Source organism: Hypanus sabinus, chromosome 10, assembly GCF_030144855.1.
Source record: "Hypanus sabinus isolate sHypSab1 chromosome 10, sHypSab1.hap1, whole genome shotgun sequence".
In the NCBI taxonomy this organism is placed as follows: domain Eukaryota; kingdom Metazoa; phylum Chordata; class Chondrichthyes; order Myliobatiformes; family Dasyatidae; genus Hypanus; species Hypanus sabinus.
Genome location: NC_082715.1, coordinates 111,236,542 through 111,252,600, shown reverse-complemented (window position 1 = coordinate 111,252,600; position 16,059 = coordinate 111,236,542). Strand labels below are relative to the sequence as shown.

General features: G+C 41.4%; 1 protein-coding gene across 1 annotated transcript in view; it reads right to left on the bottom strand.

The window, feature by feature from the left end:
* LOC132401348 (dynein axonemal heavy chain 8-like) overlaps positions 1–16,059 on the bottom strand; it is an 895,336-nt gene that overhangs the window by 504,982 nt on the left and 374,295 nt on the right. The window contains exon 30 of the mRNA XM_059983478.1: positions 13,285–13,389. Within this exon, the coding sequence (XP_059839461.1) occupies positions 13,285–13,389 (105 nt within the window). The remainder of the gene's footprint in view (positions 1–13,284; positions 13,390–16,059) is intronic.

The window sequence follows — 16,059 nt, the reverse complement described above, 5'->3', positions numbered from 1 at the left end:
CAGGGATAGGAGTGGATGGTATGAGAAAGTATTTATTTAATTGGGGGAGTGCAAGAACTTGGGAGTGTATATTGGGAACAGAAATATGGAGCAGTTTTTGTTTTGACAGCACTTGCATGGATTGTGGATAGGTTTGTCCCACTGAGGCAAGGAAACAATTCTAAGGTGAAGGAACAATAGTTAACAAGAGAGGTGAAGATGGTGCCAATAAGTGGTGACTCTGCATGCAGCTCCAATATGAATAATTTACACCAGTTAGAAGAGTGGGCTGAAAGATGACAGATGGAGTTTAATGCTGATAAGTGTGAAGTGCTACATTTTGGTAGGAATAATCAAAATAGGACATACATGGTAAATGGTAGGGCATTGAAGAATGCAGTAGAACAGAGTGATCTAGGAATAATGGTGCATAGTTCCCCAAAGGTGGAATCTCAAATTGATAGGGTGGTGAAGAAAGCTTTTGGTATGCTGGCCTTTATAAATCACAGCATTGAGTATAGGAGTTGGGATGTAATGTTAAAATTGTACAAGGCATTGGTAAGGCCAAATTTGGAGTATGGTGTACAGTTCTGGTCACCGAATTATAGGAAAGATGTCAACAAAACAGAGAGAGTACAGAGCAAACACGAGGAAAGATGCTGGAAATTCAAACAACACACACAAAATGCTGCTGGAACACAGCAGGTCAGGCAGCATCTATAAGGAGAAGCTTTGTCGATGTTTTGGGCCGAGACCCCTCATCAGGACTAACTGAAAGGAAAGATAGTAAGAGATTTGAAAGTAGTGGGGGGAGGGGGAAATGTGAAATTATAGGAGAAGACCGAAGGGGGTGGGATGAAGCCAAGAGCTAGAAAGGTGATTGGCAAAAGTGATACAGAACTGGAGAAGGGAAAGGATCATGGGACAGGAGGCCTCAGGAGAAAGAAGTGGGGGGGGGGGGAAGCACCAGAGGGAGATGGAGAACAGGCAAACAACTAAATATGACAGGGATGGGGTAAGAAGGGAAGGAGGGGCATTAACGGAAGTTAGAGAAGTCAATGTTCATGCCATCGGGTTGGAGGCTACCCAGCCGGTATATAAGGTGTTGTTCCTCCAACCTGAGTTTGGATTCACTTTGACAGTAGAGGAGGCCATGGATAGACATATCAGAGTGGGAATGGGATGTGGAATTAAAAGGTGTGTGGCCACTGGGAGATCCTGCTTTCTCTGGCGGATCGAGCACAGGTGTTCAGTGAAACGGTCTCCCAGTCGAGTCTCACCAATATATAAAAGGCCACACCGGGAGCACCGGACGCAGTATACCACACCAGCCGACTCACAGGTGAGGTGTTGCCTCACCTGGAAGGACTGTCTGGGGCCCTGAATGGTGGTGAGCGAGGAAGTGTAAGGGCAGGTGTAGCACTTGTTCTGCTTACAAGGATAAGTGCCAGGAGGGAGATCGGTGGGAAGGGATGGGGGGGGGGGAACGAATGGACAAGGGAGTCACATAGGGAGCAATCCCTGCGGAAAGCAGAAAGGGGGGAGGGAAAGATGTGCTTGGTAGTGGGATCCCGTTGGAGGTGGCGGAAGTTACAGAGAATTATACGTTGGACCTGGAGGCTGGTGGGGTGGTAGGTGAGGACAAGGGGAACCCTATCCTGAGTGGGGTAGCGGGCGGATGGGGTGAGGGCAGATGTGCGGGAAATAGGAGAGATGCGTTTGAGAGCAGAGTTGATGGGTGGAAGAAGGGAAGCCCCTTTGTTTAAAAAAGGAAGACATCTCCTTCGTCCTGGAATGAAAAGCCTCATCCTGACAGCAGATGCGGCAGAGACGGAGGAATTGTGAGAAGGGGATAGCATTTTTGCAAGAGACAGGGTGGGAAGAGGAATAGTCCAGGTAGCTGTGAGAGTCCGTAGGCTTATAGTAGATATCAGTAGATAAGCTGTCTCCAGAGATGGAGACAGAAAGATCAAGAAAGGGGAGGGAGGTGTCGGAAATGGACCAGGTAAATTTGAGGGCAGGTTGGAGGCAAAGTTAATGAAGTCAACGAGCTCAGCATGCATGCAGGAGGCAGCGCCAATGCAGTCGTCGATGTAGTGAAGGAAAAGAGGAGGACGGATACCCATATAGACTTGGAACATGGACTGCTCTACAATGCCAACAAAAAGGCAGGCATAACTGGGAACCATACGGGTGCCCATGGCTACACCCTTGGTTTGGAGGAAGTGTGAGGAGCCAAAGGAGAAATTATTGAGAGTAAGAACTAATTCCGCTAGACAGAGGAGAGTGGTGGTAGAGGGGGAATGGTTAGGTCTGGAATCCAAAAAGAAGCAAAGAGCTTTGAGACCGTCTGCGTGGGGGGTTGGAGGTATATAGGGAATGGACATCCACGGTGAAAATAAGGCAGTGGGGGCCAGGGAACTTAAAATTATTGAAAAAATTCAAAGCATGAGAAGTGTCATGAACATAGGTGGGAAGAGATTGAACAAGGGGGGGATAAGACAGTGTCAAGGTATGCAGAAATGAGTTTGGTGGGGCAGGAGCAAGCTGAGACAATAGGTCTACCTGGACAGGCAGGTTTGTGGATCTTGGGTAGGAGGTAGAAATGGGAAGTGCAGGGTGTGGGAACTATGAGTTTGGTGGCAGTGGATGGGAGATCCCCAGAGCTGATAAAGTTGGTGATGGTATAGGAGACAATGGCCTGGTGCTCCTTAGTAGGGTTATGATCAAGGAGTAAATAAGTGGAGGTATCAGAGAGTTGTCGCTGTGCCTCGGCCAAGTAGAGGTCAGTATGCCAGACAACAACAGCTCCCCCCTTATCAGCAGGTTTTATAGTGAAGTTGGGATTGGTGCAGAAGGAGCGGAGAGCAGAGCGATCGGAAGGAGTTAGGTTGGAATTGGAACAGGGCGTAGTGAAGTCGAGACGGTTGATGTCCCGTCGGCAATTAGAAATAAAGAGATCCAGAGCAGACAGAAGACCAGAGCAGGGTGTCCATGAAGAGGAGGAAGGTTGAAGGCGGGAGAAGGGGTCATTGGTGAGGGTCGGAGAGTCCTTGTCAAAGAAGTAATCTTGGAGACGGAGCCGGCGGAAGAAGAGCTCAGCGTCATGGCGTACGCGGAACTCGCTGAGGTGTGGGCGAAGCAGGACAAAGCTGAGGCCCTTACTGAGGACAGAGCGCTCTGCCTCAGTAAGGGTCTCAGCTTTGTCCCCCTTCGCCCACACCTCGGCGAGTTCCATGTACGCCATGACACTGAACTCTTCTTGATGCTGAGCTCTTAGAAATCAGAGGTGCAAAGGAACTTAAGAGTCCTAGTGCAGGATTCCATAAAGATTAACTTGAAGGTTGAGTCAGTAGTAAGGAAGGCAAATGCAATGTTAGCGTTCACTTTGAGAGAATATAAAAGCAAGAATATAGAGCAAAGGCTTTGTAAAGCATCATTCAGACCACACAAGGAATATGGTGAGCAGTTTTGGGTCATAAGACCATAAGACATAGGACAAGAATTGCGCTGTTTGGCCCATTGAGTCTGCTCCACCATTCAATCATGGCAGATCCTTTTTTCCCTCCTCAGCCCCACTCCATGGCCTTCTCCCTATAACCTTTGATGCAGTATCCAATCAAGAACCTATCAAACTCTGCCTTAAATATAACCATTGACCTGGCCTCCATAACTACCTGAAATAATAAATTCCACAAATTTACCACCCTTTGGCTAAAGAAATGCCTCTGCTTCTCTGTTTTAAATGGACACCCCTCTAACCTGAAACTGTCCCCACTTGTTCTTGACTCCCCCGCCATGGGAAAAATCCTTGGCACATCTACTCTGTCTAGGCTTTTCAACATTTGAAAGGTTTCAATGAGATCCCCCCTCATTGAATTCTAAATTCCAGGAAGTACAGACCTTGAGCCATCAAATGTTCCTCATATGATAACCCTTTCCTTCATGGAATCATCCTTGTGAACCTCCTCCAGACCCTCTCCAATGCCAGCATATCTCTTCTGAGGGGCCCAAAACTGTTCACAATTCTCAAGGTGAGGCCTTACTAGTGCCTTATGAAGCCCCAGCACCACATCCCTGCTCTTGTATTCTAGACCTCTTGAAATGAATGCTATTTCATTTGCTTTCCTCACCACCGTCTCAAACTGCAAGTGTGTTCTGCACAAGGACTCCCAAGTCCCTTTGCTCAGATTTTTGAATTTTCACCCAATTTAGAAAATAGTCTGCACATTTATTTCTACTACCAAAGTGCATGACCATGCATTTTCCAACATTGTATTTCATTTGCCACTTTCTTGCTTATTCCCCTAATCTGTCTAAGTCCTTCCGCATCCTGTTTCTCATCACAACCTGCACCTCCACCCATCTTCATATCATCTGCAAACTTGGCAACAAAGCCATCTATTTCATCATCTAAATCATTTATATACCCCATAAAAAGAAGTGGTCTCAATACCAACCCCTGGGGAACACCACTAGTCACTGTTAGACAACTAGACAAGAATCCTTTTATTCTCACTCGCTGCCTTCTTTCAATCAGCCAATGCTCTAACTGTCTTAGTAACTTTGCTGTAATACCATTGGCCCTTAACTTAGTAAGCAGCCTCATGTGTGGCAACTTGTCAAAGGCCTTCTGAAAGTCCAAATACACAACATCCACTACATGCCCTTTATCTATCCTACTTGTAATCTCCTCAAAGGATTCTAACAGGTTAATCAGGCAGGATTTTCCTTTAAGGAAACCATGCTGACTTTGTCCTATCTTGTCCTGTGTCACCAAGTACTCCATCACTTCATCCTTAACAATTGCCTCTAACATCTCTGTAACTACTGAGGTCAGACTAATTGGTCTATAATTTCCTTTCTGCTGCCTTCCGCCTTTCTTAAAGAGTGGAGTGACATTTGCAATTTTCCAGTCCTCTAGCACCATGCCTAAGTCCAATGAGTTTTGAAAGATCATTGCTAAGGCTGATACTACCTCTTTCATCATAGGGTGCAGTTCATCTGGTCCAGATGACTTATATACTTTTAGGTCTTTCAGCTTTCTGAATATATTCTCTCTTGTAATAGTAACTGCTTCCTTCACACATTACAACATCTTGCACATTGCTAAAATAATCATTTAGTTCATCTGCCATCTCGTCCCCCATTATTATTTCTCCTGTCTCATTTTCTAGTGGTCCTATATCCACTCTTATCTCTCTTTTATTTTTTACATACTTGAAAAGCCTTTAATATCCAGTTTGCTATTATGTGCTAGCTTGCTTTCACATTTCATCTTTTCCCTTCTAATGATTCTTTTAGTTGCTCTCTGTAGGTTTTAATATTGAAGGGTGGCTAATGTTAGTCCTTTGTTCAAGAAGCATAATCGGGATAGTCCTGGGAAGATCAGTGAGTTTTATCTCAGTGGTGGGCAAACTTTTGGAAAGAATTCTTAGAGGTAGTATTTACAAGCACTTGGATAAGCATAGTCTGATTGGGGATATCAATATGTCTTTATGATGGGCAGGTTATATTCAGGAGTCTGACTGATTTCTTTGAGGAACACATTAATGAAGGTAGAATGGTAGGTATGGTGTATATGGATTTTAGTAAGAGCATTTGGCATTGTAGGCTTATTCAGAAAGTCAGAAAGCATGGGATTAGGGAAACTTGGCTGTGTGGATTCAGAATTGTCTTGCCTAAAGATGTGAGAGGGTGGCAGTAGAAGGACACCATCATCTGGCTCTCGTTCATCTCTCAAGCATCTGGACTATAAAGTCATCCACGTTAAACATTAAAAAATGTCTTCAAGTACCCTCAGCTTCAAGGAGCTGAGGAAATGGCTAGGGATTCCAACTGGTCTGGAGGCTTAATGTGGGTACACACTCCAGAAGATTTATCTGAAGGTGTTATACAGATCATAAAGGGATGTACTGTTGTCAGTGTGCTGCCCAAGTTCACCTTGTGGCCCATTATAACATAGAAGCCTTGACACAAATGAGGGCTTGTCAGGACTTGATTTTTGACTGGTATTGTCTCTTGATATTCCTTGTACAAAGTGGACTGCAAACGAATTGAGATGTTAACATAGGGTCAACATACCTACATATCGAAGAACAAAGATGGTGTCATACAGCAAACCAACCGATCCTACAACCATTGGATCAGATGAAATGTTTGTTCCTGCCACATCTAGATTTGTATAATAGTTGATAATTAAAGGACAAACATAGGGGCAAGATCTAATAACATCCTCTTTGACAGATGGTACAGCCAAGAACCTAAGTGCACAGGACAGGAATGTACAACTTACAACCACCTGCAGCCAGATGTGCAAAAATATGATCCACCTCTGTTACCTTGTTATACTCTCAGCATCACTGAAGCCTTTCTTTACATAAAGCAGCATTGGCAATAGGGACAAACAAATTTCTGTCTGTTATTGAAGAACATGTGCTGCAGAACTAGCTGTACAAAAGGAAAAATACTTCAATATTCCAACTTGCAGCTCCTCAGAAAATGAAACAATCTCTCACTGCATGCTATTGTACTTGTAGGCCTCAAAACTTCCAGAAACTGGAGGAAACAATTAATAAATGATAGTATATTCTGAAAACATTTTTGAACACAGTGAAATAACAATTGTGGTCTAAACTGTTATGTTGCATAACTTCAAAATGTTAAACTAACTTAAAGGAAGATTCGGTAATCCAGAAATGTGGGTCTAAACTTAAGTATAGTTTAAGCGAGGCGTGCACATAACACATGATAGTGTGATGATGTATTCATACATATAACCGTAAATAATTATTTAAGCAAGAATGCTCAACCAACCTATATATAAGTACAAATGTACACACACATACACACACAAGACTACTCCAATATTATTGAAATATTAAATACACAACATTCCTCCCTAGTAAGCTATAAACTCCAGCCTAAAGGAGAATGCATGCAACTACTCATTACCAAACTGACAATGCTCAATTTTTTCAATTCAGCCACGCATGCTAAAATGGGCTCCCTTTCATTCTGATTCTTCTTCTGAAACCTAGAGCATTCTGCAATCAACAATAGCTTTAGTTCCAAGTGCTCCTGCATCACTTTGAAAATATCAGTAAAACTGATTTTGGATGGTTAGCTTGCAGCAGTTAAACTTCGAAGGAAACTGTATGTCTTTAAACTTAATGTACTTAGCAAAATTAGTGCTCATTTCTCATTGGTTATTTCATTTGCTTCAAACTACTATTCCAATAGCTCAGTATACATGGCTCAAATACTCGTTGTGCAATTAAATTCATCAGTCTTTCTGATGCAGCCAGCCATTTCTGCTTTTTTAAATGATTATTGTCACCTCGTACTCACTGTTTATGAACACTGAATTCTTCTGTTCACAGCCCTTTTTGTAACTCGACGTGTCTGCATGTGCTGGGCTGTATTTTTTACTCGCTATGTTTTTTATAGTTTGAACGTCTCACTGCACTTTAACAGGTCAGTAGCTGTCTCGGGTTTGTTTTAAGAATATCTCATCGCCAATGTTATGTTTTAAACTAGCAGTACAAGTGCATGGTTCATTGAAAGCTGCAATACAGGTAGACATATTGGTGATAAAGGAGTTTAGTATACTGGCCTTCATTGGTTAGGGTATTGAATATATGAATATTCAGTTATTTAAGTCACCGGTGAGGCAACACCTCAAGGTTCAAAGTTCAAAGTAAATTTATAAACAAAGTACATCTATGTTAACATATACAACCCTTAGATTCTTTTTTTAGTGAGCATTCACAGTAAATACAAGGAAACACAATAGAATTAATGAAAGACCATACACAACAAAACGGACAAACAAACAATCTGCAAAAGACATCAAACTGTGCTAATATGAAAGTAAGTAAGTAAATAAATAAATAAGCAATAAATATCAAGAACATGAGGTGAAGTCTTTGAAAGAGAGCGCATAGGTTGGGGAAGAGTTCAGTGTTGGGGTAAGTGAAGTTGACTGAAATTATCCCCACTGGTTGAAGAACCTTATGGTTGAAGGGTAAAAACTGTTCCTGAACCTAGTGGTGTGGGTCCTGCAGCTCCTGAGCCTCCTTCCCGATGGTAACAGTGAAAAAAGATCATGGCCTGGTTTGTAGGGGCCCTTGATGATAGATGCTGATTTCCTGCAACAGCACTCTGTGCAGATGTGCTCAGTAGTGAGGGCTTTACCTGTAATGGACTGGGCTGTATCCACTACTTTTTGTAGGCTTTTCCCTTGGTGTTTTCATACCAGGTTTGTGATGCAGCCAGTCAACATACTTTCCACTGCACATCTATAGAAGTTTGTCCAAGTTTTAGATGATGTGTCAAATCTTCACAAACTTCTAATAAAGTAGAGGTCCTGCAAGCCTTTCTTCAAAATGGCATTTATGTGCTGCACCCAGGACAGATCCTCTTCAATGATAACACTGAGGAATTAAAATTGCTGACACTCTTCATCTCTGATCCCCTGATGAGGAAAAGTTCATGAACTTCTGATTTCTTTCTCCTGAAGTCAAAAATCAGCTCCTTTTCACTGCTAACATTGAATGACAAGTTGTTGAGGCTCCAGGAGTCAAATATTCAATCTCCCTCCTATATTGATTTGGCACCACCTTTGATTCAACCAACAACAGTGATGTTGTCAGCAAACTTAAATATGGAAGTGGAGCTGTGCTTAAACTCGCAGTCATAAGTATAAAGGGATAAGAGCAAGGGGCTAAGCACACAGCCTTATAGTGCACCTGTTCTAATGGTGATTGTGGAGGACGTGTTGATGCCAATCCAAACTGACTGGGATCTGCAAGTAAGGAAGTCAAGGATCCAATTGCACAAGGAGATATTGAGGCCAAGCTCTTGAAGCTTATTGACTAATTTTGAGGGGATAATATTATTGAATGGCAAGATACAATCAATGAAGAGCATCATGATATATGCTTCTTTGCTGTCCAAATGTCCAAGGATTGAGTAAAGAGCCAATGAAATGGCATGTGTTGCTGACTTGAGATGGTAGGCAAACTAGAGTGCATCCAAGATGTTTCTCAGGCAGGAGTTGATATGCTAAATCATCAACTTTTCAAAACACTTCATCACAGATGATGCAAGTGCTACTGGATAATAGTCATTGAGGTAGTTTACCACATTCTTCTTAGGCATTGGTATAATTGAAGCATGCTTAAAGTAGGTGGGTACCTCAGACTGCTGAAGTGAGTGGTTAAAGGTATCAGTAACTATTTCAGCCAGTTGATCAGCACATGTCTTTAATACTCAGCCAGATACCCCGTCTGGGCCAGATGCTTTCCATGGGTTCACCTCCTGAAGGATGTTCTCATGTTGGCCTTAGAGACTGAAATCCAAAGGGTCAGCGGGGGCTGTTAGAGTTCATGAAGATGCCTCCATGCTTTGACGGTCACAGCGAGCATAAGAAGCACTGAGCTTATCTGGGAGCAAAACCTTGTTGTCACCTATGTTGCTTGGTGTCACTTTGCAGGAAGTGATAGCATTCTAGTCTTGCCACAACTGTTGAGCATCATTCAGTGATTCAAGTTTGGTCTGAGATTGCCACTTGGCATGTGAGATTGCTTCTTGGAGATCAACTACTTAATCACCAGACCTGAATGTTATTGATCTGGCCCTCAGCTGACTGTGGATCTTTTGATCCATCCAGGGCTTCTGCTTAGGGAAGAATTTGAATGATTTTATGTGGAAACACTCACTTACGAGTGACAACTAAGGTATATTCATTCTGATCCTCTGCTGAATCCTTGAACACGGACCAGGCCACCAGGCCATTGAATCAAAGTAATCCTATAGCTGCCCCTCTGCCTTGCACAACCACCTCTTTGTTTTTCTTATCTCAGGAGTTTTGCCCTTTAGCCTCTGCCCATATGCAGGTAGAAAAACAGCCAGATTATCAGGTTTCCCGAAATGTGTTCTAGTAATGGAACTGTAGTATAACTGTGGTCAAGTGGATTAAGAACTCTTGTGCTGCAGGAGATATGCTGATGATAATTGGACATAGATTTCTTCAAACAAGCCTGATTGAAGTCCCTGAAACACGTCAGGCTAGGCTGTTTCTCATTTGCTAGTCACTGTACTCAATACCTCAAGTGCTTGCTTAACATTGGCCTTTGGTATGTAAACTGTGGTCAGGATCATGGAGGAGAACTCTCTTGGTAAGCAGAATAGTTGGCATTTAATCATTAGCTGTTCCAGGTTGGGGGAACAAGAGTGCAATAAGTCCGCTACACCTGAGCACCATGGAGTGGTTACATGAAACAAAGACCTCCACCGTTTGCCCTCTTCCAATTAGCAGTCTAGTCCAGGCCATCTGGTGTATTGTGAAGCCCTCATGTCTTACTGATGTCTGAGGTGTACCACATCTCTGTGAAACACAGAACACAGGTATCCCTCATTTTCCTCTGAGACAGCAATCTTGCCCTTAGGTCCTCAATCTTGTTCTCCAATGACTGTACATTTGCTAACAAGGTACTGGGTACCAGGAACACCCTGCCAATTTAGTCTGGCTGGAGTTCTTCCCCCTTTCTTGTCTTCCAGCCATAGAGATGTACATTTATCCACTTAAATATGCCATACCTGTCCTCCTGAGAGTTAAGTCCACAGAATCCTTCAGAAGATCACGAAATCACTAGTTTATTAAGACTGCTCTAAAGTACATTACTTAAAGGGAAATTACAGGCTTCATATTGCACTGAGAATAGTTTAGAAGTCATTTTGTAATTTGCCCACAAAAAGTCAGTGTGTTTCACCACCACCATCTTGGAGTACAATGTACACCTTTGGTTATCCTGTTACAGGGAATTTGTGGTTAAATGAGCAAGAGTGCAGAAAAAATATAGAAAAATGTTACCAGAACTAGAGGAACTGAGTTATAGGGAGGCAGTGGCCAGGTTAGGTCTTTATTTCTTGAAATCTTAGAGGAGGAAAGGTGACCTTACAGAGGTTTATAAAATTACAAGGGGCATAAATAAGGTGGACAGCATTAATCTATTAACTCCCAGACTGGGGAATTAAAATCTGGGTGGCTTACATTTAGAGTTAAAGGGGAAAAATTTTAAAAGGATCTGAGGGAAAACTTGGTATGGACGACACAGTAGCATACAGTGCCAACTGTAAGATAAGTGTTCAATTCCAGCTGCTGTCTGTAAGGAGTCTATAGGTTCAACCCATGACCAAGCAGATTCTCCCTATGACCATATAGGTCTCCTTGGCACATTCTAAAAGATGCACTGGTTAGGGTTAGTAAATTGTGGGCATGCTACATTGGCGTTGGAAACATGTTGACTCTGCAGGCTGCCCCAGCACATTCCTGGACTGTGTTGGTTATTGATGTAAACATTACATTTTACTGTATGTTTCAATGTACAGTTGACAAATAAAGCTAAACTTTATTTCTAACTTTTTCATGCAATTGGTGGGGAGTATATGAAATTATCTGAAAGAGGAAGTGATTGACACTGGTACAATAGTATCATATAAGAATACATAGAGGGGCAGGGCTTGGAGGTTTGTGGGCCAAATACAGGAAAGTGGGATTAGCTGGCTGAGCACCATGGATGGCAATGACTCAAAGGGCCTATATCTGTGTGTATTACTCTATACCTCTATGAGTCTACCACTTCATAGGCTGAAGAATTATAAAACTATAGGCATTGTACATGTCTGCAAGACTAAAGTCCTCTCCCAAACAACAGATACTGTATAACACTAATCCCTAAGCGATTAAGTTTCATAGTGAGACCCTGTTAAAAGTGAACCATTTCTCAAATCTCAGATGCCACCTCTGATGGCATGCAACAATTATGATATTTGTTAACAACTTCAATATATCAGTTCACCCTCAAATTAAGTAACATTGTCATACAACATGTAAGCAGGCCCTTCGGCCCAACTTGTTCATGGTGACTGCGTTGCCCAGTGATCTAGTCCAATTTACCCACATTTGGTCCATAGCCCTCTAAATCTCTCCTATCCATGTAGTGTTTATCTAGATGACTAGAAGTCATAGATTCATAGAATTGTACAGTGGAGAATGGGCTCTTTGGCCCAATTTATCCATGTCAACTATGATGCTTGTCTATGTTAATCCCCTTTGTCTATATTAGGCCTGCATCATTCTACTCCTTCCCTATTTATGTACCCTTCTATATGACTTTTCAACATTGTAATTGTATCCAGCTCTACCATTTCCTCTAGCAGCTTGTCCATATAGCCACCACCCTATGTGTGGAAAAGTTGTCCATCAGATGTTATTTTCCTCTTCTCTCACCTTAAACATAAGGGCTCCATTTTTCAGTTCCCATACCCTAGGAAAATAGACTTTGATCATCTAGCCTGCCCCTCACAATTTTATAAGACTCTTTAAATTCATCCTTCAGCCTTTTTACAAGCACTCCATTCCAGCCAACATCATTGTGAATTGTTTTGCAGTCTTTACTCTCACTAATGAGGTTCTAGGAATGTACACAATATTCCCAACTACAGCCTGACAAGTGTTTTGAACAGCTGTAACTCTGAAGTCAAGTATGCCCAGTGCCTTCTTCACTACCCTATCCATCTGTGTTGCCAGTTTTGTGAACTTGTGTTCCAAAGTTTATCTGTACATCAATACTCCTCAGGTCCCTGCCATTTACTATATGTCCTATTGATATTTGAAATCCTAACATCCTAACACCTGTTTGTATTAAGTTCCATCTACCAACTCTCTATCCAAAAGTCTAACTGGTTTATATTCTTTTGTATCATTTCACGACCACTAACTCGGTACTTTTCAGTTCCGGTGATGCAGGCAGTTGGGACGATCTCAGCTAGAGAACTTAGTTGTCATGGATGAATTAGTTAACTCTGTGACTATTTCTGTATATGACAAACAGCAATGGTCTCTGAAACCATCCCCGCAGTACACCATTGGTTGCTGACTTCTAGTCAATAAAACATATTTGAAAACTACACTGTCTCCAAGCTACTTTGGACTGGTTTGTCAACAGATCTTGGATCCCCTTATGCCTTAAAATGGATCAGTGCACTATGCAGGACTTTATCAAAAACATTGCAAAAGTTTATGTAAACCATTAATCTTATCAGTACACTGGAGCTTATGGAAGCAGAATGGGATTGTCATCCATGATTCCAAGGAACTGCCTAAAAGGAGGTAGACACATGTGAGAGGAGCAGAACTTAAGCCCTAATATCATCATTTAACTTCTCTTTTAAAGTGCTTCCAAACTGTCATTGATTCTTTCTGATTTGTCATTACACAAATTAGAATACAATACTCACAGCTTTAACTTGCATTTTGTTAAAAAAATACCGAAGTGTGTCAGCTCCTTCTGCTTCTTCTTTTGAAATTTCCACATCAAACTTGTTCAGGATACTATATGCTTCCTAAGAGATAAGGAAAAAATAGATAAAATCTAGCACTCTTGTCTATATGACAAGCTATATCTACATTAAGCTGCAAAACAAATTGAAAATATTTATGATATAACTGAAAAAGGTTGTAGCAACTACAGAATTAATTCCATAATTGGAATACCACAACTGGCAGAAATAAAACAATTGCTAGAGAGTAAAAGACAACTGATAAAGATCTCTCAGGTTCTCCTTTGATTATAAGTCATAATATAATAATGATGGAGCTGTAAGTTTACCAATGCAATCATCTTTCATCAGTTCATCCACAATATGAAATATAGGAATGATATTATGCTTATTTTAAGACTAATTTATTACTTAATTGTAATATTAGTCTAACTGCTGTGGTATTAGCTGTTATGGGCTACTCGGTTGATACAAACGTTTTTTGTCCATTAACCTGATATAAAAGACATGACCAACAAGTCAAACTGAGCTGATGGGGACATAAAAAACAGAGCCAAATTTTGACTGAGTGTTGAATATTTCCAACATTTTATGTGCTGATACTTTGGTTTCCAGCATTTCTTCTTGTGGTTTTGGCTCACTTTTTTCTCTGTCCATTAGCACATCCTGATCTGCTGTACATATCCTATAGTCCCACTTTTCACAACTTTTACATTGTTTCTGTTTATACTCACAAAGGTTCCTCATTTCATCGAGTTTATCAAGAAAGGGTCATGCTCCCTCTCCTTAATAGCCATAGTAAACCACATTTACAGGATATCTTTAAGGCAATCATGATCTTGGACTATAAACTAATTATAGTCTTGGACTATAAGAGATATTCCCTTTGTCCTATCCTTTTCTTTCCCCCTCCCTCCCTGAAACTTGATTCCAACTTAGTTTCTCAATTTTCCAGGTAGCAACTAAAGCCTGAATTGCAATGAAAGAGAGGGTCAGACCATGAAAAGGAAATGGTTGAAACTTGGTTTGGGAGATGAATGAAGATTTCATTAGCAAGTCATAGAAACATGGAAGTTTGTAGCACAGGAGACCATTCAGACCATCATATCCATTTATATTAGCTACCACCACTCTCCATCTCCCAAATAATTATTTTATAAATTATAGTTCTTCATTTCTTCATTAAGGTAATTTTAAATCTTATAGGTTCTCTTGCTTCATCACCCATTCAGGCAGTGAGTTCCAGATGTCTACTACATTTAGGTGAACACTTAATTCTGGCAATAGCCTTTTAAATCTCCACTGTACTCTCTTCAGTGCTACCACATCCTTCCAGTAGAGTGGTAAAAAGAAATCTGTGCTATACTCTAGCTGTGTCTTCACTTTTATTTACAAATTCCCATATAATCATCCTATTTTCTATATTTAATGCCTGGGTCGATAAAAGCAAATGTCTGATATGCTTTCTAAACTATCCGATACCGCTGGCTAAATTTGTAGATATGCACTCCATAGAGATTTTTTTCCTCACAGTTTTATTTTTAAAGGTTTTCCCTTGTTTTGCTTGTATTCCCTAAAGTATTATCTCACACTTTTCTAGAGCAAACTTTATGTATATTTAACTAGTCTATTGATATTTTCCTACAGCTTCAAGTTCTTTTTGTATCAAGCACATTGTCAATGTTGGAATCATCAGCAAGCTTCTTAATTATCCTTCTTCACCTCTCCTGCCTATCCCCTCCCTGCTTCCCCTCCCCCACCCCTTGATCTTTCCTCTTTTGGTTTTTCACCTGGTACATTCCACCCTCCCCCCACCTTCTTTATAGGGCCCCTGCCTCCTTCTTTAGTCCTGACGGAGGGTCTCAGCCCGAAAAGTTGACTGTTCCTTTCAACGGATGCTGCCCGACCTGCTGAGTTCATCCAGCTTTTTTGTACGTTCTTAATTATATCTCTTAGATTTAAATCCAAGTTAGTAATATACACAGTATTACAAAAAACAAGTGGCCTATTAACAAGTCCTGCAACATCTCACTGAATAAAGTCCTACAATGCATCACATGTAATGCTGGAGGAACTCAGCAGGTCAGGCAGTATCAATGAAAATAAATAAACAATCAATGTTTTGGGCTGTATTAGAAGGGGGAAGATGCCAGAATCAAAAGTTGTGTGAGGGAAGGGGAAGGAGGATAGCTAGAAGGTGAAATGTGAAGCCAAATGGTGGAAGTTCTAGATGTCAGGGATCATGAAGTGTGTTAAGCTCCCATTACCAAAGAAAAGGTTCTTCGGAAACCGCAAGGTCTGAAGGTAGATAAGCCACCTGCACCAGATGGTATATACCCCAAGGTTCTGAAAGAGGTGGCTGAAGAGATTGTGGAGGCATTAGTAATGATCTTTCAAGAATCGCTAGATTCTGGAATGGTTTCAGAAGACTAGGAATTTGCAAATGTCACTCCACTCTTCAAGAAGGGAGAGAGGCAGAAGGAAAATTATAGGCCAGTTAGTCTGACCTCAGTGGTTGGAAAGATGATGGAGTCGATTATTAAGGATGAGGTCTCAGGATACTTGGAGGCACACCATAAAGTAGGCCATAGTCAGCATGGTTTCCTTAAGGGAAAGTCCTGCTTGATAAATCTGTTGGAATTCTTTGACAAAACAACAATCAGGATAGACAAAAGAATCGGTGTACATTGTGTACTTGGATTTTCAGAAGACCTTTGACAAGATGCCACACGT